At 44.4% G+C, this 23,429-nt stretch overlaps 1 protein-coding gene across 1 annotated transcript in view; it reads left to right on the top strand.

The window, feature by feature from the left end:
• SEPTIN7 (septin 7) overlaps positions 1–23,429 on the top strand; it is an 89,236-nt gene that overhangs the window by 47,188 nt on the left and 18,619 nt on the right. The window contains exons 6-9 of the mRNA XM_054384942.1: positions 7,869–7,975; positions 14,640–14,740; positions 15,790–15,924; positions 19,520–19,637. Coding sequence (XP_054240917.1) covers positions 7,869–7,975; positions 14,640–14,740; positions 15,790–15,924; positions 19,520–19,637 — 461 coding nt within the window. The remainder of the gene's footprint in view (positions 1–7,868; positions 7,976–14,639; positions 14,741–15,789; positions 15,925–19,519; positions 19,638–23,429) is intronic.

Raw genomic sequence — 23,429 nt, 5'->3', positions numbered from 1 at the left:
ACAGAGAACAAGTCTAGCTTGAAATGCAGATTTTTACACTTACCTTGCTACCTTCTTCTTGGAAACCTGTGGATCTGACATACCTTACACAAGTCTGGTATCTTCTTTCCTTCATTCTCTCATCCTCAAGCCCTCATGGCCTGGTTTCTAGACTGCTGCTTGCTTTGCTGTGCTGCATTATAAATTAGTGGAAGTGGTGGGTTGGGATCAGAGGACCAGTTCTTTTGGCAGCAGCCAAAAATCTCACCTGTGAAATAAGAGCACAGATCCATGGCTGTTTTCATCTTGTAGAAAGCTAGAACTGCTTCTGTTATGAGGGGGAAATGATAGAACTTGAGAAATGCTACCTAGAATCTGTTGCAGTATTCTTAAGTACTTCCCTTGCCTGCTTCTATTCTATTCTGAATGAATAAGGCTTCTGTGAGAAGAACAACATGCCAAGAGTCTATCCTCAGTTATTGCACTTCAAATGTAAATTGTGCCCTAAGAAAGCTGATTCAGTTGTCTCAGTGTATCCTGCCTGCTGTTGTAGCTGCTGGTAGGCACAAGTGAATTTATCTCTGGTAGACTTCCCTGTTGCTCTGTTTTGCAAGGATCAGCCTCGTGGCTTGAACTTCCATATTTTATGTCCCAAATTCAGCTTGTGAAATGGTGGAGCTTGGGCTCTCTTTCTTTCATAAACATCTATAATGCAAAGTTGAAGTTCTTGCAGGATCTGACATGACCATCCCATGTGGAGCTGGAGCTCTGTGGGAGCAGCTGTGTGGCACAGTGCTGCTCCCACCCCTCCTTCTCAGGACTTTCATTTGGCTGTGGTTGTATGTTTGTGGAATTGCTGGTTCATATTTTATAGAGCACTGAAGGCAGAACTAACCTTTACAGACACTTCTAAAATCAGATTTAAAAGCATCGTGGAGTCTCCCTTTTTGTGGTCATCTCTAACAACATCACAGTACACAGTCTGGAGACTTTCAAAACCCACCTGGATGCATTCCTGTGCAGACTGCTTTGGCAGGGGAGTTGGACTCAATGATCTCTGGAGGTCCCTTCCAACCTCTAATGTACTGTGGTACTGTGATCCATTAGAGGTTGGAAGGGACCCCCAGATACCATCATTTTAGGCTCAGGGTGAGGAGGAAGTTCTTCACAGAAAGACTATTGGCCATTGGAATGTGCTGCCCAGGGAGGTGGTGGAGTCACCATCCCTGGAGGTGTTCAAAAAAAGATAGGATGAGGCACTTGGAGCCATGGTTTAGTTGTCAGGAGGTGTTAGACATTAGGTAATAGGTTGGACTTGATGAACTCTGAGGTCTTTTCCAACCTGGCTGATTCTGTGATTCTGTGGTCTAACCCCCCTGTCAAAGCAATATCACCTAGGGACATGGCAGAGCATCATTCCCCCCTGGTGAGAGGATGGGTTCCATCATGGTGTTTGGTGTAGCTGAAGCTTTTTGATTAGTCATGTAGCTTCCCTTCTGTATCAAAGCAGCAGCAGCTGTGTGCTACAGAGCCATCAAAGCCATTGCACTTTGCATAAACTGTGAATTGTGCAAGGATGAAAGAAGATGAAAAGCAGTATTTTTGCTGTGCCTTCTGATAAGCTTTTTAGCCCTCCTTGAGTCCCCAACATCAAACTGGGATTTTATTTTAAGCAAAAGCTGTCCTAATAATTAGAATTTAGAAAATGGGGAAAATTCCATGAAAAACAAACAACCTGGCTCACCTGCTAAAAATAAAATGTGCTTTGGTGTAAATATTCTGTATACCTACATGATGGAGAAGGGCAGCATTGTTCTCTAATGCATTTCTTTTTGTAATAACTTTTTGAGACTATCAAATGCATTAAAACTCTCAACATCAAAGAGGAAAGATATTGTTGGATACCTGATGAAAGACTAAAGCAGCTGCAGCTTGTTCTTGACTGTCTAAAGTAATTCTAAATGCAGATTTCTGCTTAGAATGCAATGGAAACTTTTGAAAACAATTTTTGTGTCATTTCTAGAAGTCTTCCTTACCCTGGGACATGGTGTTGGTGGCTTGTCTTAGGAGCTACAAGCCCCACTGGAATGAGTTACCTTCTCTCACCCATCAGTCGCTGGCAGTGAAAGCAGTTCTCAGTTAAGAGGTGGAGCCATGGAGACTTTGGTCACCTTGGTGACAATATCTGAAGCATACTTCCTTGAAGAAGTCTGAGTTTATGATGATGTGATAGCCAAAAGCATTTTCCATGCTCTAGATAGTTCCTAGGCAGTCTTATAGACCCACCTGGAGCTTGGGAAAGCAACTTGAAATTCCTGAGTACTGATAGCATGTGTGTTAGAGTCACAGAATCACAGAACACTGGGGGTTGGAAGGGAAAGCTCATCCAATCCAACCCCCCTGCCAGGGCAGGGTCACCCAGGGCAGGTCACACAGGAACACATCCAGGTGGGTTTGGAATGTCTCCAGAGAAGCAGACTCCACAACCTCTTAGGGCAGCCTGCTCTAGGGCTCTGGCACCCTCACAGTGAAAAAGTTTTTCCTTATGTTCACATGGAACCTTCTCTGCTCCACCTTGCACCCACTGCCCCTTCTCCTGTCACTGGGCATCTCTGAGAAGTGATGCAGTTGTTTGTCACAGGGCATGAGCATGAAATGCTGGAGGACTTGGTAGGTAGCCAAGTAGTTGTTAGTGAAGAACAGAAAAACTTCTGGTGATTCCTGCTAGAGTAATTTCTTTATTTAATGAAGAGGGAGAAAATCATGCAGAGAGCACTCTGAGGATGTTGAGTATTGGTGAGTGATCTTGATCATTTGATGTGTTTAAGGAAGTCTTACCTGGGGTCATAAACTTAAGAATCTAAGTTGTGCTTTTAAGTTCTTGCCTCAGATTTTAGAACACAAGATCGTAACAGGGGAGTAGAAAAGTGATCCTGGATTTTCACAGTGGTGTAGTAGATAAAAGATCACAGTCTCACAGTATATCAGAGGTTGGAAGGGACCTCCAGAGATCATTTGGTCCAGCCCCCCTGCCAGAGCAGCATCACCCAGGGGAGTCTGCACAGGAATGCATCCAGGTGGGTTTGGAAAGTCTCCAGAGAAGGAGACTCCACAACCCCCCTGGGCAGCCTGCTCCAGGGCTCTGTCACCCTCACTGTAAAGAAGTTTCTCCTCATGTTGAGCTGAAATCTTCTATGTTCTAGTTTGAACCCATTGTTGCTTGGCTTATCACTGTGAACCACCCAAAAGAGCCTGGCCCCCTCCACTTGACCCCCACCCCTCAGCTATTGATAGACATTGATCAGATCCCCTCTCAGCCTTCTCTTCTCCAGACTAAACAGCCCCAGGGCTCTCAGTCTCTCTTCACAGGGGAGATGCATTATCAGGAGATGTAATATATGAATGAGGAACCATCCAACTCCACGGGTATAAAGCTGGAAGCTGGGCTGGCCTGGCCTGCTTGCTCACTTCTGTTGGAGGTATTTAAGTAAGAATGATGGAGGCTGAGAAGTTGGGGGAGCTTGGAAACACTCCACATTCTCAACATGCCACAGCACCCAACAGTTAAAAAGACAGCAGCATTAAGATTTAAGGATAACAATTCTCCTATTATTATGGGAAAGAGATACATGCAGTTTCAATTTCTTTGTAGTGATAAAGTTAGAACAAGAGCTGATGGATAGAAGTAGAACTGGAAACCCCCACTTGCAGCTTTGCTTGTGTTCATTCTCCATACTTACCTACTTCTGTATTATTCCAGAGTCTATTTGCCACAGTTGGCAAACCATTTCAGTGGTTAGCAGTGGTCTCATCTGAACCCCCCCTCCCAGCCCACAAATGAATATGAGATATAAACCACGAGTGTATTGGTTTGGGGTTTGTTGTGGTCTCCCTTCTCATGTTACAGCTAATCTGATCTGTGGAGAGAAAAAGGGAAGTGCTTGAGCCCTGTTTTGTTCACAGAAGAACAAATGTTGCTCTTCAAGGCTCATTTTAAATGATGGGCCATCTATCTAAAGATGCTAGTTGTTCTCAGGTGGTTGTTACCCCAAGCTGTAAGGAAAGCTCCAATGTTTGTGCAGTCATTTAGAAACAGAGTTGAGAAGAGTTGGACTTGTAGTTGGTCTTGTAAGGGCTGACAGGATTTCTGTGTTCTGCCAGGAGTGTCTTAGTAGAAGCACAGGCTTATTTCTGCTGAGAAGAGTGGCCAACCACAGGTGTTTGAATGTGACTGAGGACAAATAGAATCATAGAATGGTTTGGCTTGGAAGGGACCTCCAAAGGTCATCTATCCACACCCCCTTCAGTGAACAGGGACATCCTCCACTAGATCAGGTTGTGCAGAGCCCTGTCAAGCCTCTCCTTGAGCTCCAGGGACAGGGCCCCAGCCAACTCCCTGTGCAACCTATTGCAGTGTTCCACCACCCTCATGGTGCAGAATGTGTTCCTAACATCCCATCTAAATCTCCTCTGTGTGCTTGGTTTGTCTAACACTGCTTCTCCTGTAGCTGGCAGAGAAATTTCTGTTTGATTACAGTGGAAGCAGGATGTCTCCCCATAGTACAATACCAAATGTTCCAGTTATGGTTTTTCCCTGCAGTTCCAGCATGGTAGTTTTATTTGCTATTAAAGCCTTTTACTACCGTGGTAGGTGGTGACCTTTACATGGTGCAAGGCACAATTAACATGCCAGGATTGGTGCATTGTTACAAACTCTTACATTTAATACCTCAACTGCTGGCAGCAGTTCAGCAGTTTAAACTGTTATAATCTGCACTAGCTGATTAAAGTTAGCTTGGGAACTGGATATATAGGAGGCCAAGGCACCTTTGAGAGCAAGGTGGTGCATAAATATCCTCAGCATGCTTGTCTTTTAACTAACTTCAGCTCAAAACTGCCTTCCCATCCTTGCTGTAATGGTGGGGGAAAAAAATCCCTCAGATGTACTAGGGCATAATCATAGAATGGCTTAGGTTGGATAGGGATCTTGGAGATCATCTACTCCAACCTCCCCACCATGGGCAGGGACACCTCTCAACTACACTCAGCTGCTCAGGGACTCATCCAGCCTGGCCCTGAACACCCCCAGGGAGGAGACATCCACAACCTCCCTGAGCAGCCTATTCCAGAGTCTCACCACCCTCCTGCTGAAGAACTTCTTTCTCAGCTCCAGTCTAGCCCTTCTCTCCCTCAGCTTCAAACCATTCCCCCTTGTCCTCTCTCTAGACACCCTCATGAAAAATCCCTCTGCAGCCTTCCTGTAGGATCCCTTCAGGTTTGGAAGGCAGCTCTAAGGTCCCCCTGGAGTCTCTCCGAGGAAGCTTCTTCACACTGATTCAGCAGTTCTGGAACCATTTGATACCAAGTGCCACAGCTGCAGGAGCCATCTAGGGAGAGCTACTGGTTTTCCATTGCATTCTTTCAGAGCTGAAAAATCTCATTTCCCTGAGTTGAATTTCAGTGGCAACTTGACCAGCACTGAGATTTTCAGAAGTGCTTCTGAGTGTTTTCAGGTTTCAATTCCATGGCATGTTAAGACCAAAAAGAACCCTGGTAGAAAGCAAATGAAGGGATGATCATTTTTATATGTCAAAGTAGAATCTGATACGCAAATCTTTCTTCAGTAGTAGACTAGAGAGCCCTTTGCAATACTATAGCCAGCTAGAGAAGTGATATTTGTTGAAAGATGTGAATTGCACATTGCAAAATAGGAACCCTCCTCTTGAGGAGGATCAGTAGGGTGAATGAAAAATCCTTCAGTTTAACTGGGCAGAGTTGTGAGATGGGCAAGAAGTTTCAACGTGGCTGCAGCTAAGAGGTTGGAAAGCTGTGCTTTTCACAGAATCATAGAATGGTTTGGGTTGGACAGGACCTCCAAATGTCATCTACTCCAATCCCCCCCTGCAGTCAGCAGGGACATCCTCCACTAGATCAGGTTTCCCAGAGCCCTGTTGAGGCTCACCTTGAATATCTCCAGGGATGGGGCCTCAACTACCTCCCTGGGCAACCTGCTCCAATATTGCACTACCCTCATGGTGCAGAACTTGTTCCTAACATCCAATCTAAATCTGCTCTTCTCTAGTTTGAAACTATTGCTCCTTTCTGTTGCAGACTTGGTAGGGAAGCCTCTCAGCTACAGCTAATCCTGCCCTAAAGATCTTGCAAACGCAGAGTAGAAGCCATGCATCCCTTAGAAGCAGACACCTTCCAACACTATTCAGCATGTTGTTCTGAAATGTCTACTGCATCCAGCCACGGAAAAGGGCAAAATCTGTAGTGGCAGTGATGAAATGCTTGCTTTAGGGCTCAGGTGTAGCTGTTGTTGGGGCTACTGTACCTTGAGTGCCTCCTTGCCCCTCGTCTGCTGCAGCCCCTGGTGCTGGCCTTGGCCAGAGCCTGCCTGCAGCAGGGCTTAGCTCATCAGTGGGACAGGGTGGGGTGTGAAGAAGGAGCAGGACTGCTCCCCCGGCCAGCTCGCAGGAGCCCTGGTTGGAGCATTCCCTCGGCTGCTAATCCCTTAAGAGCACAGCTAATCAGATTGCTCTGCTGGGCACTGCGGGGACCTGGAGTCGCAGCGCTGTAACTGAGCTGCCCGGTGGGGGTAAGCTGCCTCGGGGGTGAAATTGACACAGCTGGTGCAGCAGAGACGGGCTCCTGGCTGCTCAGCTTCCTAACTGCTTCCTGTGCTCTAGCTCTCCCTCGCCTGCATTCACCCAGGACGTTCAACACAAATCACAGAAGCAACCAGGTTGGAAGAGACCTCCAAGATCACCAAGTCCAACCAATCACCCAGCCCTATCTCATCAACTAGACCATGGCACCAAGTGCCAAGACAAGCTTTGAAGCTTTCTGAGTTCAATCTCCAAATGAAGCCTTACTTGTTGGGGGTGGAGGGATTGGGAGGTTAGGTTTTGTCTTTTCCAAGTATGAGGGCAGTGCAGCTCACTCTCCTCCCTTGGTGAAAATACATCACGTTGGCATTTGGCACCCAAATTCCTTAGCTTAAGAGTAAATTTCTGTGTGACAGTTTCTGTTTAAGGTCAGCCTGCTAACAGCACTGCATAGGAAAGCTGAAAGCATAATTTTCCTACCCTTTTTTCCCTTAATTCTCATGCCAGTGTGAATTGTTGTGTGGTAGTAGTTTCTTTACAACAGAAAACTACACAAAAACACCTCTCTTTCTAAATACTAAAAGGGAGTTGATCTGAAATCCTTGCTCCTGTCTCTGTAGAGCTGTAAAAGGTGGGTGGAGACCTCATCTTTGCTGTGGGAATTAATGCTTGGATTGCCATGGCAGTAATGGTTCCAGATTCTTCAGCAAGGCTGAATTGCTGTTGGTTGTCAACAAATTAGCAAAAAAGACCCCAAAACAAACAAAAATGCAGTCCCCCTTCCCTGTCACCAAACCAACTAAATCCCCAGGCAAGCTACATAGTTCTGGAACTTCTTTTTAGCTCCTGTGGCTTTGGTAGCTAGACCAAAATAATCTCAGTCTTCTTTTAGTATTATTTTTCATTCAGGCAAGAAGATCCTCAAATAAAGGAGATAACTTAGCCTGGTTTGGCATTATGATAAGAAATCACAGCAGGAAGACAGCTTGTTTATGAAATGTGATGTGTGGTAATGCCATCTTTGTGTGTTGTACTGGGAGGGCAAGATGCAGTCAGTACTTTAATGTGATTAGAAAAATGCATGTCTGCAGCATTCAGCAGTGACAGCTGGGTTTGCAGGCTCTGAAACTTCAAAAGGTGATAGGTTCTCAAAGCCTTGGTGTGCACTGCCTGTTTTCAAATGTTCTGTTTCAAGATGATTTGAGATGCAGCTCTAAATGTTTATACTCCTGTGATGCTCTCTTGGTTTTACTGAAACTGTTCTGTTTTTTCTTCTAGGTGAATCTGGACTGGGAAAATCAACATTAATCAACTCACTGTTCCTAACAGAATTGTATTCCCCAGAGTATCCAGGTCCTTCTCACAGAATTAAAAAAACTGTACAGGTACGTTTGGGTTGAAAAAAACCCTGCAGCTTTCATGATGTGGCTTGAAATTTAGTCATGTGAGGTGATTCAGTTGTCATGTGAGCACCTAGAGATAAACTTTATCATGATATGAACCACTGAGAACCCTTCAGTGTGCTTTTCAATGTACCTTTGCTATGCAAATCTTCCAGGGTCTGAAACTTGTAGCCTGTAGAAATCTGGGTGCCCCAAGGTGGTTTTGTGTGCTCCTTCCACTGCAGAAACTCATATGGGTGCTGTCCTGTTTGCAAATGGAATGTTTTAGTATCAATTAAAACACTGTAAAAATAGGCATGTGCACACTAAAACCTCTGACTGTTTAAGGCAGAAACTGAGTGTTGAGGAATTTGACCTAAGTGTAGTGACCTGAGGTATAAAGATATGCACAAATCTTCTGCAACCTGTGTCCTATGTGGTACACTTTTACCTATTATGTGTTACTAGTCTGAAACATTTTGGGGACAAGGGTGAACCTGGCTGACTTTAAGCACTAGATTCACCTGGAGTTCTGCATCCATCTCTGGAGCCCTCAATACAGGAAGGGCATGGATCTGATGGAGCAGGTCCAGAGGAGGGCCACAAAAATTATCTTGTAACCTGAAAGTGGCTACAAGAAGGCTGCACAAGGACTGCTGGAGCACCTCTGCTATGAGGACAGACTGAGGGAGCTGAGGGTGTTCAGCCTGGAGAGGAGAAGGCTCTGGGGAAACCTAACAGCAGCCTTCCAGTACCTGAAGAGGGCCTGCAAGAAGGCTGCAGAGGGACTGCAGTTGGCAGAGGTCTGCAGTGTTAGGATGAGGGGCAATGGTTTGAAATTAGAGAAGAGCAGATTTAGATTGGATGTTAAGGACAAGTTTTTTACCATGAGGGTGGTGGAACACTGGAACAGGTTGCCTAGGAAGATAGCTGAGGCCCCATCCCTGAGATACTCAAGGTGAGGCTCAACAGGGCTCTGGGCAACCTGATCTAGTGGAGGATGTCCCTGCTGGCTGCAGGGGGGTTGGACTGGATGAGCTTGGGAGGTCCCTTCCAACCCAAACCATTCTATGATATGTTTGAAATAGGCAGGTTGCATTTCTGTACCTGTTTCAAATAGATGTTAAGTAGGATGGAAAAGGTGTGCAAATAGTTAAACACTGCTCTTACACACTTACTAGTGAAATAATCACCGAGTGTTAGAACACTAAGCAGAAGGGTGATTAATTGTAAGGGAGACAGTGTGTGGTTTCATCCCTGTCGATTACACAGGGTTTTAAGTAGAAGTTAAAGCAATTCAGGTTATATTCATTGAGTTACAGCTTCAATAGCTTAAGAGGGGGTTGGAGACCCTGTCATTAGAAAATGTATTTATGTATTTGTATAAATAGAAGCAGTGTGCACATTAACATAAGGATACTACAATGCATCTTTCAAAGACAACTCAGTCCCACCCTGGCTAAAGGTGGATTAGTGTAAGAAAGAACAAATGATGTGTGTGTAGCTTCTGGAATCTTGAGCTGTTTTCATCTGTGGCAAAATGAGATGATTCATTCATCCTTTGAGTTCTTCAGAGTTTGATCCTGATCCTCTGAGTTCTTCAGAGAGAGTTAGATTTTTTTATTACCTTGCTGCTTGAAGAAAACCTCAAAATGAAGAAAAGCTGCATTTGTTTTTTTTTTTTTTTTTTTTTAATTGTATCAGTTTGGGGGTTTTATAAGGCATGTAAAGGTTAAAAAAAAAAGAGGTTAGGGGGAGATGATGGAGTTAGGGCCTGTCTGCAAAGCCTGAGTGTGGCCAAGAGCTAGCCAAAAGTATTTTCAGTAGCAAGTTGGGGTCTGTCATGGCTGAACAAACAGTATCACTGGAATGATTTGGTTTAGAATCTATTACTTTATCTAGTTAGCTTTTATTTGTTTGTTTCATTATATTTATAGTACAACATTGCTTTGTTTTCAGTTCCACCTTGTGATGAATGAGAAATCAGCAAGTATAGCATTTAAACAAGGAAACAAACTGCCTTATGTCAGTGTCTTTGTCTAAAGGAGGAGAAAATTGTTTCCCCACTCCAAAAATTTTGTGTGGTTAGCAGCTGTGTGAATGATGTGGAGGTGTTTCTAGTCAAACACTACCTCCAAGAACTGCTGCTGCTTGGATCCAGGGGACTTGTAAACTTTGGCATTCTCAGCTTAGGGTATGTAGGGTAAAGATGAACCACAGCACCACAGCTTCATAAGATCTTGGTGGTAATAATTGCCTGCTCTTGTGTTGGGACTAATTTATTGATCAGGAATTACATATGAGAGTCTCACAGCAGTTGTCTGGGCTTGAAAACAGTTGCACTTTGAAGTTGTTTTTGTGAGGCAGGTCTTTCGTATTAATTTCATGGAAACCACAGAAAAAAACAGTTAATAAGTGACTTGATGTCAGATAAATTCAAAGGAAGCTTCCTGAGAAATGCCTGGGGTATGGAATACGTTTGCTCTGATTGTTATTTGGCTATCTTAAGTGGAGTGTGGTAAAGGTTTGTTTAATCCATTTGAAGCAGTCAAGCTGTAACAGGCATCAGGCCTTGAATGCTGTGTAGCAACTGCCAAGGAGAGCTGTGTGACCCAGTTGCCTGGAGTGCATGGGAAAAGGACTGTTTGGAAGAGACACTTCATGAAAAGCTTCAAATTCCAAGGCTTGAACTAATGTTTTCTATGAATCCCTTGGGAATCTTTGTAAATTAGATGATAGGATGCAGTTGGATGCTAAGCTATGAATGACAGTGGTTTACAGTGGTTTCTCTGGATCCTTTCCAGATGTTGCTGCTTTCTGTGCCTTTGACCATGTATGGACACATCCATTTAGGTTAGAAAAATGCATCTTTCCTCCAAGCTCTATGGCAGGTTCTTCATCTACTGTCTCTTAGCAGCAGTGAGGGAGCTGGGAGTGTTTAGCCTGGAGCAGAGGAGGTCCAGGGGTGACATTATTGCTCTCTACAACTACCTGCAGGGAGGTTGCAGCCAGGTGGGGGTTGGTCTCTTCTCCCAGGCAACCAGCAGCAGAAGGAGGGGACACAGTCTCAAGCTTTGCCAGGGGAGGTTTGGACTGGATGTTAGGAAGAAATTCTTCCCAGCAAGAGAGATTGGCCATTGGAATGTGCTGCTGGGGAGGTGGTGGAGTCACTTTCCCTGGAAGTGTTTAAAAAAAGCCTGGAAGTGTTTAAAAAAAGTGCCATGGTCTGGTTGATTTAGATGGTGTTGGGTGATAGGTTGGACTTGATGATCTCGAAGGTCTTTTCCAACCTGGTTAATTCTGTGATAGGGTGGATATGATCTGATTGTCCACCACACAAGCCCAGGACATTTAATTTGATCAACTACCATTTCTTGTTGTGCAGGTTTGTGAAACCCCTGCTCTGATAACAAGACACCTACATGAATTTATGCAAAGCGAGAATCAATTTAAATCCTCAGCACCCAGTAAGATATTGGCACTGTCTGCAGAGGCTCTTAGTGCAGGTCATTTGTCAGAGAGGTGACTTCCCAAAGACAGCCACACTTTGATTTTTTTTTTTTTTTCCTCAGGCATGCAGGATCAGGAAAAATGTTTGCCATGGCATTTCTGAGGATCTCCTGACCTTCCTTTTCCTTTGTTATAAACACATGTTCAGGCTGATGTTTTATTAATTGTTTCTTTTGTGAAAGCCTTCTGCTGTGGATTCTTAATAATTTAATGGCTCTTGCTGGGAATTTTGGTGTTGGAGACTAGAGCTGATACCCTGTAGTGCTTGGCAAGAGCAGAGCTCTCAGCGTTGTCATCTCTAGTGTTTTGAAAGTCTCACAGCCTTCTCATACTTGAGGAGAGCTTGGTTATAGGAGAGCTCTGTGGTTCCAGTATAAAAGATAGCAAAAAGAATGCAAGGAATCAGAAGCTAATCTCCTGTTTACTAAAGTCTGCAAGTAGTAAACTCTTGGCTGAGTTGACTGTGTGGCTGGGGATTACTGTCCTGAGTTCTGGCATCAATTAATTGTGTGCAATAAAATTTCTCCATGGAGCCCTTGAGAGGGAAAAATTACATTCCGCACAATTAGAACAGGTTTGTGAAGCACTGCACTTGTGTCTACCTTCTTACAGCTTTGGACTGGACACCTTTGGAAGGATAGGAGCTGTACAGGGTAACTTCAACTTGGGGGTGTCTGTACCTAGAGAGTGGGGGTTGTGGTTTGGGATTTAAATCTTCCTATCCTTGCAGTAAGGCCTGCTTGAAGTAGGAGCTTGAAATGAGTGGCCTTGAAGTCTACCCCAACCTGGATTCTTCTGACTAGCATCCAGGTAGCTCAGTGTTGGGGAGTTTTGTTTTGTGAAGCCGTCTTAGTGATCTTTGTCTTGTGGGTGAGGAACCAGATAATGCTGACTGCATGCTGTAGACAGCCATAGCCTGCCCGAGTTTGGTTTTTTGAGACCCAGCAGTGAAAGGGATTGCCCTGGCTTGGATGGGATCCCTCCTGATGCTTACTCAGGGGTTAAACACAGAGCTTTCTTTGCAGTTAGCTGCTGGTTTCTGAGTATTGTATTCTGAATTGCAATCAGCTTTGTGCTTGTGCAAGGGGAATTGGGTTTGACTTTCTGCAGAGTGTTAACTCATCTTGTAGGCTGATGTTGCATCACATAACCAGGCATTGCAAAGCCACTAGAGCAACCTTAGGTGTGGCTGTGCGTCTGTCCCACCTATGTGGGTAGGGATCTGCAAGTGTTTAGGTGGCACTGATGTGACCTCAAATCTTGAGTTGGTCAGGAGACCACCTTGATAGGGTTCATCATCCAAGTTTGGGCTTTCTCTGAGAGTTCATCAGTGAATGTTCCTGCAGTGTTCACCTAGCTAAAGATAACTTTCTTCTCCCAGGTAAGGTTCATGAGCCTTAAGCAGTGTTAAGCAATGAGCAACAGGGTGGCATTGCTGACTGCCAGCTCATGAATAAGTGGCTCACATGGTTGATTGCTTGAATCCATACCTAGAAAACTGATAATTTAATAGAAATGGTCTTAATAGCAGGGGGAAAAAAGTATGGTTGAATGTGTGAGCAATTGGAAAGAGCCAACACAGTGAGTTTGTCATTTCACACACACAGAATCACACACACTCAACCAGGTTGGAAAATCACCCAACCCTATCTCGTCAACCGGACCATGGCACTAAGTGCCTCATCCAGGCTTCTCTTGCCTCCAGGGACACTGACCCCACCACTTCCCTGGGCAGCACATTCCAAAGGCCAATCTCTCTTTCTGGGAAGAACTTATTTCTAAGCTCAAGCCTAAACTTCCCCCTGCACAGCTTGAGACTGTGTCCTCTTGTTGTGTGGCTGGTTGGCTGGGAGAAGAGACCAACCCCCACCTGGCTACAGCCTCCCTTCAGGTAGCTGTAGAGAGCACTACTTACTGTTGCTGAGCAGATGGACACAACAGTGGGGTACAGCACTTCCTCAGGCAGATAGAGCTGATGTTGCATTATCAATAATGACTGAGAAGTCAGTAGAAAGAGGAGGTCATCAACTCTTTGCTGTTTACCCTAACCTTTCTGTGTCATGATATGCTTAATCTTCTTGGCTGCCTTACTGCAAGCTGAGTGAGCTGAGCTGCAGATGGGTGGTCACCACTCCAGGCATGCCTTCCCACGCCCAGATCTTGCATCATGCCTTCTGCTGCTGCAGCTGCCTTCTGAGCCAGGTTGCCAGCAGTGACCTGAGCTAAAAGGAACCAATCCATTATGGTCACATGAGGTCTAGCTCAGCAGATTGCAGCCAGGTTCGTTTACTTTCCAATATCAGTCTGGATGTAACAGGAAGCCATCACGTTCTGTGGATCCTTTGCCAAGCATTATATTAGCTGAAGAATAAATGCATTCTTAAAAAAAACAACCAACCAAACAAACAAAAACACATTAAAAGGACTCAAAACATGGCATCTGAGGTAGTTGAGGGGAGGATTAGTTTTGCAAAATGTTATTTTCATTGACATGACAATTCCATGAAGTGTGATCCCTGAGGGAGAGCAGAGTTAGGCTGGAGCTGAGGAAGAAGTTCTTCAGTAGGAGGGTGGTGACACTCTGGAATAGGCTGCCCAGGGAGGCTGTGGCTGCCTCCTCCCTGGGGGTGTTCAAGGCTTAGGAAGAAGTTCTTCAGGAGGAGGGTGGTGAGACTCTGGACTAGGCTGCCCAGGGAGGTTGTGGCTGCCTCCTCCCTGGGGGTGTTCAAGGCTGAATGAGGCCTTGAGCAGCCAAGTCTAGCTGAGAGGTGTCCTGCCCTTGGAGAGGAGGTTGGAGTAGATGATCTCTGAGGTCCCTTCCAACCTGAGCCATTCTATGATTAGTATTGCTGCTTAGGGTTTTTCCTATTTCACCAGGAGTTAAAATATATTAAAAACATGTTAAAATAACAAAATGCATTAAAATCCTATATACTTACTTGTGTCCTTTTAATCACTGATGCTATTTAAAATTATGACCCTTTAAAAAACATGAATGGTTATCATTTGCTGGGATTTTATAAGCAAAGCAGAGCCCTCTGAAGCAGAAGAGTTAGCAATTCTCTCTCAGACTTCTTTTCCACGGAATGCTTTTCCCACTGCTTAAGGTTGCTGACAAAACTGCTGAAAATGTAACTTTGCCTTGTTCTTTCCCCAGGTTGAGCAGTCAAAAGTTTTAATCAAAGAGGGAGGCGTTCAGTTACTACTCACAATAGTTGACACACCAGGATTTGGAGATGCTGTGGATAATAGCAATTGGTAAGACATTCTTTTGTGTGTTCTCCCACAACAGTTTCTGAGTCATGTTTTCTGTGTGTGTGTGTCAGGCACACCTTGTGACATTTATTATTATTATTTTTAAAAGCACAGTTAAAATATTGACAGTTTTAAACTTGCCACTTGGCTGAAAACTTCTACTTGCTGTAGTTTCAAGGAACTTTTTTTCTTTTTTAACTGGATTGAAATGCTGTCAGCTTCTCCCATGCAGCATTTGTCTCTTTATCCACAAGTGCAAGTGTGCAGAAGCAGCTTGGGTGCTGTCAGCAGATGTGACCAGTAAAGCATATTCTTTTGGCTGCTGCTCTTAAGTGTTCTATTTAATGCTCTTACAAAGAAGGTAATTGTGTTTGAAAGGTTTTTTTTTTCTTTTGTGAACTCACAGATTGTATCTTCAGAGCTGTGTAACTCAGAGCTTTGTAACTGCCTTGAAGTCTCTTGTGGCCAGCAGGTCAAGAGAGGGGATTCTGCCTTTCCTCTGCACTTTTGAGGCCCCACCTTGAATACTGTGTCCAGTTCTGGTGTCCCCAGCACAAGAAGAGCATAGAACTGTTGGAGTGAGTCCCCAGGAGGGACACAAAGATGATCCAAGGGCTGGAACAGTTCTGCTATGAGGACAGCCTGAGGGAGCTGTGGGTGTTCAGCCTGGAGAAGACTCTGGGGGCACCTTAAAGCTGCCTTCCAATAGCTGAAGGGATCCTACAGGAAAGCTGCAGAAGGACTTTTCCTAAGGGTGTCTAGAGACAGGACAAGAGAGAATGGTTTGAAGCTGAGGGAGAGCAGGGTTAGACTGGAGCTGAGGAAGAAGCTCTTCAGTACAAGGGTGGTGAGACTCTGGAGTAGGCTGCTCAGGGAGGCTGTGGATGCTTCCTCCATGGGGGGTTTGGTGAGGCCTCGAGCAGCAGGGTCTAGTTGAGAGGTGTCTCTGGCCATGGCATTCTACACAATGGTTTAGCTCTAGCAGTTAGCACAGCCAGGCTGTTTTACAGGAGTGAATACCTCACAGGCTGTTATTGCTGTACCCTCTGCAGCTGGCAGCCAGTTATCGACTACATCGACAGTAAGTTTGAGGACTACCTGAACGCAGAATCTCGAGTGAACAGACGCCAGATGCCAGACAACAGAGTGCAGTGTTGTTTATACTTCATTGCTCCTTCAGGACATGGGTTTGTATTGCTCTATTTCATGTTTCCTTTCTCTCTCTTACCTCAGATAAACCTCCATGGTTTGGGTTTGGTTTTCTTAGTTCCGAGGAGGACTTTCATAATGGCCTACAGACCATACTTCATTTCAGGAGGAGCTTATTTTGATTTGGCAAACATCAGCAAGCCAGACAAGTTAGTCCAGCAGAAAAAAAAAATCCATGATTGCACACTAGTTGCATAACAAGAAAAGTAGTATTAGAGCAATTCAAAATAACAACTAAAAATAGCAATTCAAAATACAAATACAGGTGGTCACAAATGTGTGAAGATCTGGTTGTGATCTGTCTGACTTTTCTTCACACACTTCTGTTAGGTTGACACTGCAAGCAACGGGATTTTTCCTTTCCACTCTTGCTCCCTCCCTTTGATTTTAATGACCAGGTGAAGATGAGAAGTTTTCTGCATTTATAAGCATGCCATAGTTCACCTGGGATGTCATCCTTTGTCTGGAGACAGTTCCAGTATAGACATTCTAGGTGTTGAGGTTTTTTTTCCTCCCACTTATTAGACAGTCTTCCACCCCTGCTTAGTTTTTTAACTTGATCAGACTTCTATCTAGTGGTAAAGAGGGAGAACTGCATTTCCAGGATGTATTAGATACAGACTGACTGTATCTAAAATTGGTTGCTTGGCATGTTGTTGTATTAAAACTGAATAAATTTGTCAGGAGGCTCTTAAATTACACCTTCAATACCAGAAGGAGGAGAAGATAAGTAGCCTATTCTGCTGTATGGGTCAAAAGTAGTTAAAAAAAGGAGAAAAAAAGTGGTAATGAAGGGATTCTGAGGATACTCCTTAGGTAGTGCAAAATCCCAGCTGCTGAGCTCTAGCATTGGAATAGTTCTCATCATTTTGACTAGGCAGAGAGGTCTCAAATTTGGAAAGAAATATGGAGAAGGATTTTTTCCTTATGCAGACTTGCTTTAATTAAACCCTTTATTGTCCACCATGCAGATTTGTCATGTCAGCTCTGCCCAGCATGCATCTCAGTTTTGAATGCAGACACTTGAATCCTTGTCATGCACTGTTTTGCTGCTGTGCAAACCCCAAAATGCCATGGAAATAAAGGGAAGATGGAGCCATTCCTTTTGTTAGTCAATCTTTAACTTTCAGACTCTTCAAAACCTATTTGCTTTCCCTCCACACCCCCATGCCCTCCTTTTTTTTATCAGTTAAAAGCTTCTAAACCAGTGGGTGGTACAAATTGATTGTGGGGGGGAGGGAAACTACTGCTTCAGATAAATTACACTTTGGGCAGTAAATTAATGAGGCTGAAAGCTGGAAAAGCATGTTGCTTGTGCAGGTATTTCATGTTGTTATTGGGGGGTGGGGAAAGTAAAGTTGAGAGAGGTTTGGGTAGTGTTGCTGGAGTAAATGCTTAGAATTGTCATCCCGTTAAGGAAGCGAATGGAGCACAGAGACCATTGGTGCTGCTGTTAGCATTCATTTCCTCATTTCCTCTTTTAAGGTAGTGTCCTCTCTGAAAGGACATGGCTCACTTCCTACCTGGCCATGCAGCCTTCAGCCGTGTTTCCTGTGCAGACAGCAGCACATCACCTGATGAGCAGAGTGTGCTCTTTGCTCCTAATGCGTGATTGGATTTACACTGAGTTAAAGCAGTCGTAGGGTGAACTACTTCTGGTTGCCCTCCTGACTTGATGCATTCACAAAAGCCAGCTTGTTACAATTTATAAATGAAAAAAAAATAGTTGCAGGTTAGAGTCATTTAACTTAGCCTCCTACCCCCCCAATTTTAGCTGGTATCTTCATAACCATCACAACTGGGGGGTAGAGGGAGAGAGTGAAGGGGAGGGAGGAAGTGAATGAGGTCCTGATGAATTGCAGCCTCTTTCTGCAGTTCTGGGATCTTTAGGTAAAAGCTGCTTGCTTCAGGCTCCACTGCAAGCCCAAGACCTTGAGGGGAGCACTGAAATACTTTGCTTTGGTGACTGCCCTTCAGCCTGGTGTCACCCTAGGTAGTTTTTTTGCAGTGAGGACAGGGAAAGCCTGTTGAGGGGGAAGGATTGCCAAGCCAGTGCTCCTAATCTAGGTGTGCATCAATGTTAGCTGTCTGATGGAATGTTGAAAAGCTAAGCTCAATAGCAGGCAGGAAATGTGAAAGTGATGTGCTCTTTAATGCTTTTTTAATTCTTTGATATAAGGTTTGGAGAAGTTAAATTTGAGTACCAAATGAGTCTGATTTTAACGTTCCTAATTATTTTTTTCTTTTTTCTTTTTTTAATATGAGAAATAATCTTGCTAAATCCTTTTAAGTGAATCCTTTAAGCTTGACTGAACTTGCTATAATTCTGCAGTGTTAATGCATCACAATCTCAATGGCTTTACTTCAGCAAGCAGGCAACACTGACCACTTTGATCCCCATTGATAGATTTGTATACTCAATGTAGTGGGTGGTTTAGTTTTTACACCACTGTCACCCACTTTCATAATGATCTTTCTGTTGAGAGCAAATTAGGGATGGGATATTTCTGCTTCATTTATGCACAGGCCACTCACTGAGTTGACTCTCTTCAGCAGTCTAAAGTATAAAGGAATCTCACAGCCCACTCCCAGGAAGAATAAACAGGACTTTCAGAAAGTAAAGCTGCATGTCTGAGCAGAACATGATTCACAACTGTAAACTCCATCTGGACTAGCAGATCGAGGGAGCTTCTCCTCCTCCTCTACTCTGCCCTAGTGAGGCCCCACCTGGAATATTGCATCCAGTTCTGGGCTCCCCAGTTCAGGAGGGACAGGGATCTGCTGGAGAGAGTCCAATGTGGGGCTGCAAGGATGCTGAATGGACTGCAGCACTGCCTGATGAGGAGAGGCTGAGAGACCTGGGACTGTTCAGTCTGGAGAGGAGAAGACTGAGAGGGGATCTGATCAATGCCTATAAATATCTGAGGGCTGGGGGTCAGGAGGGAGGGGACAGGGACAGGCTCTGCTCACTTGTGCCCTGTGATAGGACAAGGGGCAATGGATGGAAACTCCAGCACAGGAGGTTCCACCTCACCATGAGGAGGAACTTCTTCACTGTGAGGGTCCCAGAGCACTGGAACAGGCTGCCCAGAGAGGTTGTGGAGTCTCCTTCTCTGGAGACTTTCCAGCCCTGTCTGGATGTGTTCCTGTGTGACCTGTGCTGGATTCTCTGGCAGGGGAGTTGGACTGGATGATCTTTGGAGGTCCCTTCCAACCCCTAGCATCCTGTGTTCCTGTGACCATTTTCCAGCTGCTGACAGGAGCTTCACTACCCTCATAGAAGAGCTGTTAAATGAGTGTAATTTCATACAGGATCATACAGGATATTAGGGGTTGGAAGGGACTTCTGATGATCAACTAGCAGAAGTCTCATGACTACTGGTAGTATTAGCTGACTTCTTACTCCTCTGCTGTTAGCCAATTCTAGCAGCTGCAGGTAGCCTTTTGACTTTGATTCAAGCATTTACCATAAATCAGTAGCCTTCAGAGCAGCTGTCAGGCCAAATCTCAGACAATTTGTATGCTCTCCTTTTTTTTGCTCTGAGTTGCCAGAGCTCTGCTGCTGTCTTTCAGGCTTAAGCCTTTGGATATAGAATTTATGAAACGCCTGCATGAAAAGGTGAACATCATTCCACTCATTGCCAAAGCAGACACACTTACACCTGAGGAATGCCAACAGTTCAAAAAACAGGTGAGTTGAAAGATTCCATCTGTACAACCTGGAGTCCTTTACTAAGTCCATCCCTATGGAAGAATGGGGGAAAGGAGAGGAAGGAAGGGGGGAAAGGAGAGGGAAGGAAGGGGGGGAGGAGAAGAAGTAAGTGGTGACAGGTGAGGGAAGGAACGGGGGAAAAGGGGAAGAAGGCAGCGGTGAAAGGAGAGGGGAGAAGGGGGGAAAGGAGAAGGGAGAAGGGTGGAAAGGAGAAGGGAGAAGGGGGGAAAGGAGAGGGGAGAAGGGGGGAAAGGAGAGGGGAGAAGGGGGGAAAGGAGAGGGGAGAAGGGGGGAAAGGAGAGGGGAGAAGGGGGGAAAGGAGAGGGGAGAAGGGGGGAAAGGAGAAGGGAGAAGGGGGGAAAGGAGAAGGGAGAAGGGGGGAAAGGAGAAGGGAGAAGGGGGGAAAGGAGAAGGGAGAAGGGGGGAAAGGAGAAGGGAGAAGGGGGGAAAGGAGAAGGGAGAAGGGGGGAAAGGAGAAGGGAGAAGGGGGGAAAGGAGAAGGGAGAAGGGGGGAAAGGAGAAGGGAGAAGGGGGGAAAGGAGAAGGGAGAAGGGGGGAAAGGAGAAGGGAGAAGGGGGGAAAGGAGAAGGGAGAAGGGGGGAAAGGAGAAGGGAGAAGGGGGGAAAGGAGAAGGGAGAAGGGGGGAAAGGAGAAGGGGGGAACGGAGAAGGGCGAAGGGGGGGAAAGGAGAAGGGAGAAGGGGGGAAAGGAGAAGGGAGAAGGGGGGAAAGGAGAAGGGAGAAGGGGGGAAAGGAGAGGGGAGGAAAAAAAAAAGAAAAGAAAAAAGAGGAAAAAAAAAAAAGAAAGTCTCAGGCATGAAGTTGCACATCCCAAGGGGTTTGAGGTATTGCAGCTGATGAGCTCCCAGCTTGTTGAAAGTGGAGCGGAGCTGGTGGTGGACACTTGATTGAAGCCTCACATGAAGCGCCCTCAGAACCTCATGTGAAGAGGTGAGAGACAGCTGAGGGGACTGGGATTGATAAATCCAGAGAAAAGGAAACTAAGAAGAGACCTCGTTGCTCTCAACAACTCCCTGAAAGGAGCTTGGAGTGAGGTGTGGGGGTTGGTGTCTTCTCCCTAGTATCAGGTGATAGAACAAGAGGAAATGACCTGAAAGTGTGCCAGGAGAGGTTGAGATTGGCGATCAGAAAAAACTTCTTTGCTGCACGAGTGGTCAGGCATTGGAACAGGCTGCCCAGGGAGGTGGTGGAGTCACCACCCCTGGAGAAATAATGTGGCCATGGCACTTGGAGGTGTGGCTCAGTGGCTGTGGTGGTTTCAGGGTGATGGTTGGCTTAGAGGTGTTGTCCAACCAAACCATTGTATGTTTTCCAACCAAAGCCATTCTGTGATTCTGAGGGGTGAGATTTAACTTCTGCCATGGCAAAAAAAAAAAAAAGTTCAAACCCCCAAGCAATGAGTGGGAGACAGCAAAACCCTAAGTAATTTCTATCTCCAGATTTAATTATTTCTGGGTGAAATAAGCTTGGGTCTGTCCTCAGGGGAAGAGGTTTCCAAGTGTAATAAGATCCTTGGCAAGGGAAATAATTCACTGCCAAGATAAAAATCAGCAAGGGAAGAAGGGAACTTTCAAAGGTTTTTGGTGCCGAACAGAAGGCTGTGTCGTGGTGGTGGTGGTGGTTGGGTTTTGGGGGGTGTTTGTTTAGTTGGTTGGGGGTTTTTGGTTGTGATTTTATTTTTTTGGTGGCTTTTGTTTGTTTGCCTGCTTGGGGTTTTTGGTGTGGGTTTTTTTATTTGTTTTTCTTTTTTTATCTGGTTGTTTTTTTGTTGTCATTTTTGTCATCTTTGGGGATTTTGGTTTGTTTCATTTTTTTGGGGGGAGTTAACTTCATCTGTGTGTGGGATTTTGGGGTTTTTTTGTGTGTGTTTTGGGGTTTTATCCATTTTTGGGTGAGGGTTGGGTTTTGTTGTTGGTTTTGTTTGGTTTGTTGGTTGTTGGGGGGATGTTGGTTTAGGGAGTGTTTGTGTCTGTATTTTTTTTTAATTGGGTTTTTTGTTGTCATTTTTGTGATCTTTGGGGTATTTTGATTTTTGAATTTGTTGGGGGGTTTGTTGTCATTTTTTGTGATCTTTGGAGATTTTGGGTTGTTTCATTTTCTTTGGTTTAGGTTTTATTTTCCTTTGTGTGGGGGTGTTTTTTTGAGTGGGTTTTTTTGGTGTGGTTTTGGTGGTTTTATCCATTTTGGGGGGAGGGTTGGGTTTTTTGTTGTCATTTTTGTCATCTTTGGGGATTTTGGGTTGTTTCATTTCGTTGGTTTTTTTGGGGTGGTTAATTTTGTCTTTGTGTGGGGTTTTGGGTTTGGGTTTTTTTGGTGTGTCTTGGGTTTTTATCCATTTTGGGGGAGAGTTGAGTTTTGTTGTTGGTTTTGTTGTTTGGTTTGTTGGTTTGGGGATGTTGGTTTAGGGGGGTGATGGTTAGGGGAGTGTTTGTATTTTTTTTTAAACTGATTGGGTTTTTTTGTTGTCTTTTTTGTGATCTTTGGAGGTTGGGGTTGTTTCATTTTTTAATTTATTGGGGTTTTTTGTTGTCAGTTTTGTGATCTTTGGTTTGTTTCATTTTGTTTGGCTTAGGTTTTGTTTTCCTTTGTGTGGGGGTGGGTTTTTGAGAGGGGTTTTTGGTGGTTTTATCCATTTTGGAGGGAGGGTTGGTTCTTTGTTGTCTTTTTTGCTTGTTTTGAGGGGCTTGTTGGTTTGGGGAGAGTGTTTGTGCTTGGCTTTTTTAATTGATTGGCTTTTTGTTGTCATTTTTGTGACCTTTGTGAATTTGGGTTTGTTTCATTTTGGTTGGTTTTGGTTTCTTTTTACTTTGTGTGTGGCTTTTCTTTGGTTTTTTTGTGTGTGTGTTTTTGGGGTTTGTATCCATTTTTTGGGAGGGTTTTTGTAGTTTTGTTGTTGTTGTGTTGGGGGGGGTTGGGTTTTCTGTGTTTTGGGGTTTTTGTATTGGTTGGAGTTTTATCATTTTTGTGACCTTTGGGTTTTTGGTGTTTTTTTTTTTTTAGTTCTTTTTGGATTTTTTACTTTGTGTGTGTGTGGTGTTTTGAGGGGGTGTTTTTTATTAGTGTACTTTTAGGGGGTTTAATCCAGTTTTTGGAAGGCTTTTTTATGTTGGTTTGGGTTTTTTGTTGTTTGTTGTTTTGGGATGGATTTTTTAGTTTGGGGGGTTTGGTTGTGGTTTTGTTGTTTGTTTTTTTTTTTAATTAGGTTGGGGTTTGTTTTTTTTTTTTTCTTTGGTGTGTTATTTTTTCTTTGGGTGTTTTTTTTTTTTTTGTTGGTTGAGGTCTTTGGGTTTGGGTTTTTGTTGATCTTCTGTTGGGGTTTTTTTGGTGGTTTGTGTGTTAGGTTTTTATGTGTTTTGGGGGTTTGGGGGGGGGTTGTGGGTCTTTAGCTGTTAGAGGGTTGTTTTGTTTGGCTTTTGGGGTTTGTTTGGTTTGGGGAGGGTTTTTTGTTTGATTTGTTTGTTTTATTTAAGGGATATCTATCACAGGACTGTTGATTGATTGCTTTGTGTTATTCACTTCTGTGTTGGTGTGCTGTATGTATTCAATACACCTCAGCTATTAGATAAGAATCAATGTAGCTGTTGTTCAGTCTTGGGCTGTGGCAATGCAGTTTAAAGGTGATGAAATGAATTCTGACCTTGATATCACTGATACAACTCTCTTGTATTTGTAGAGTGAATTTGGTGTTGATACCTCCAAGTGGTTTATGGTTTATTTCAACTATGTGATCAGAGTAGAGCATTGCTCTGTT

Source organism: Indicator indicator, chromosome 11 (genome assembly GCF_027791375.1).
Source record: "Indicator indicator isolate 239-I01 chromosome 11, UM_Iind_1.1, whole genome shotgun sequence".
In the NCBI taxonomy this organism is placed as follows: domain Eukaryota; kingdom Metazoa; phylum Chordata; class Aves; order Piciformes; family Indicatoridae; genus Indicator; species Indicator indicator.
This window is presented reverse-complemented; position numbering and strand designations above follow the sequence as displayed.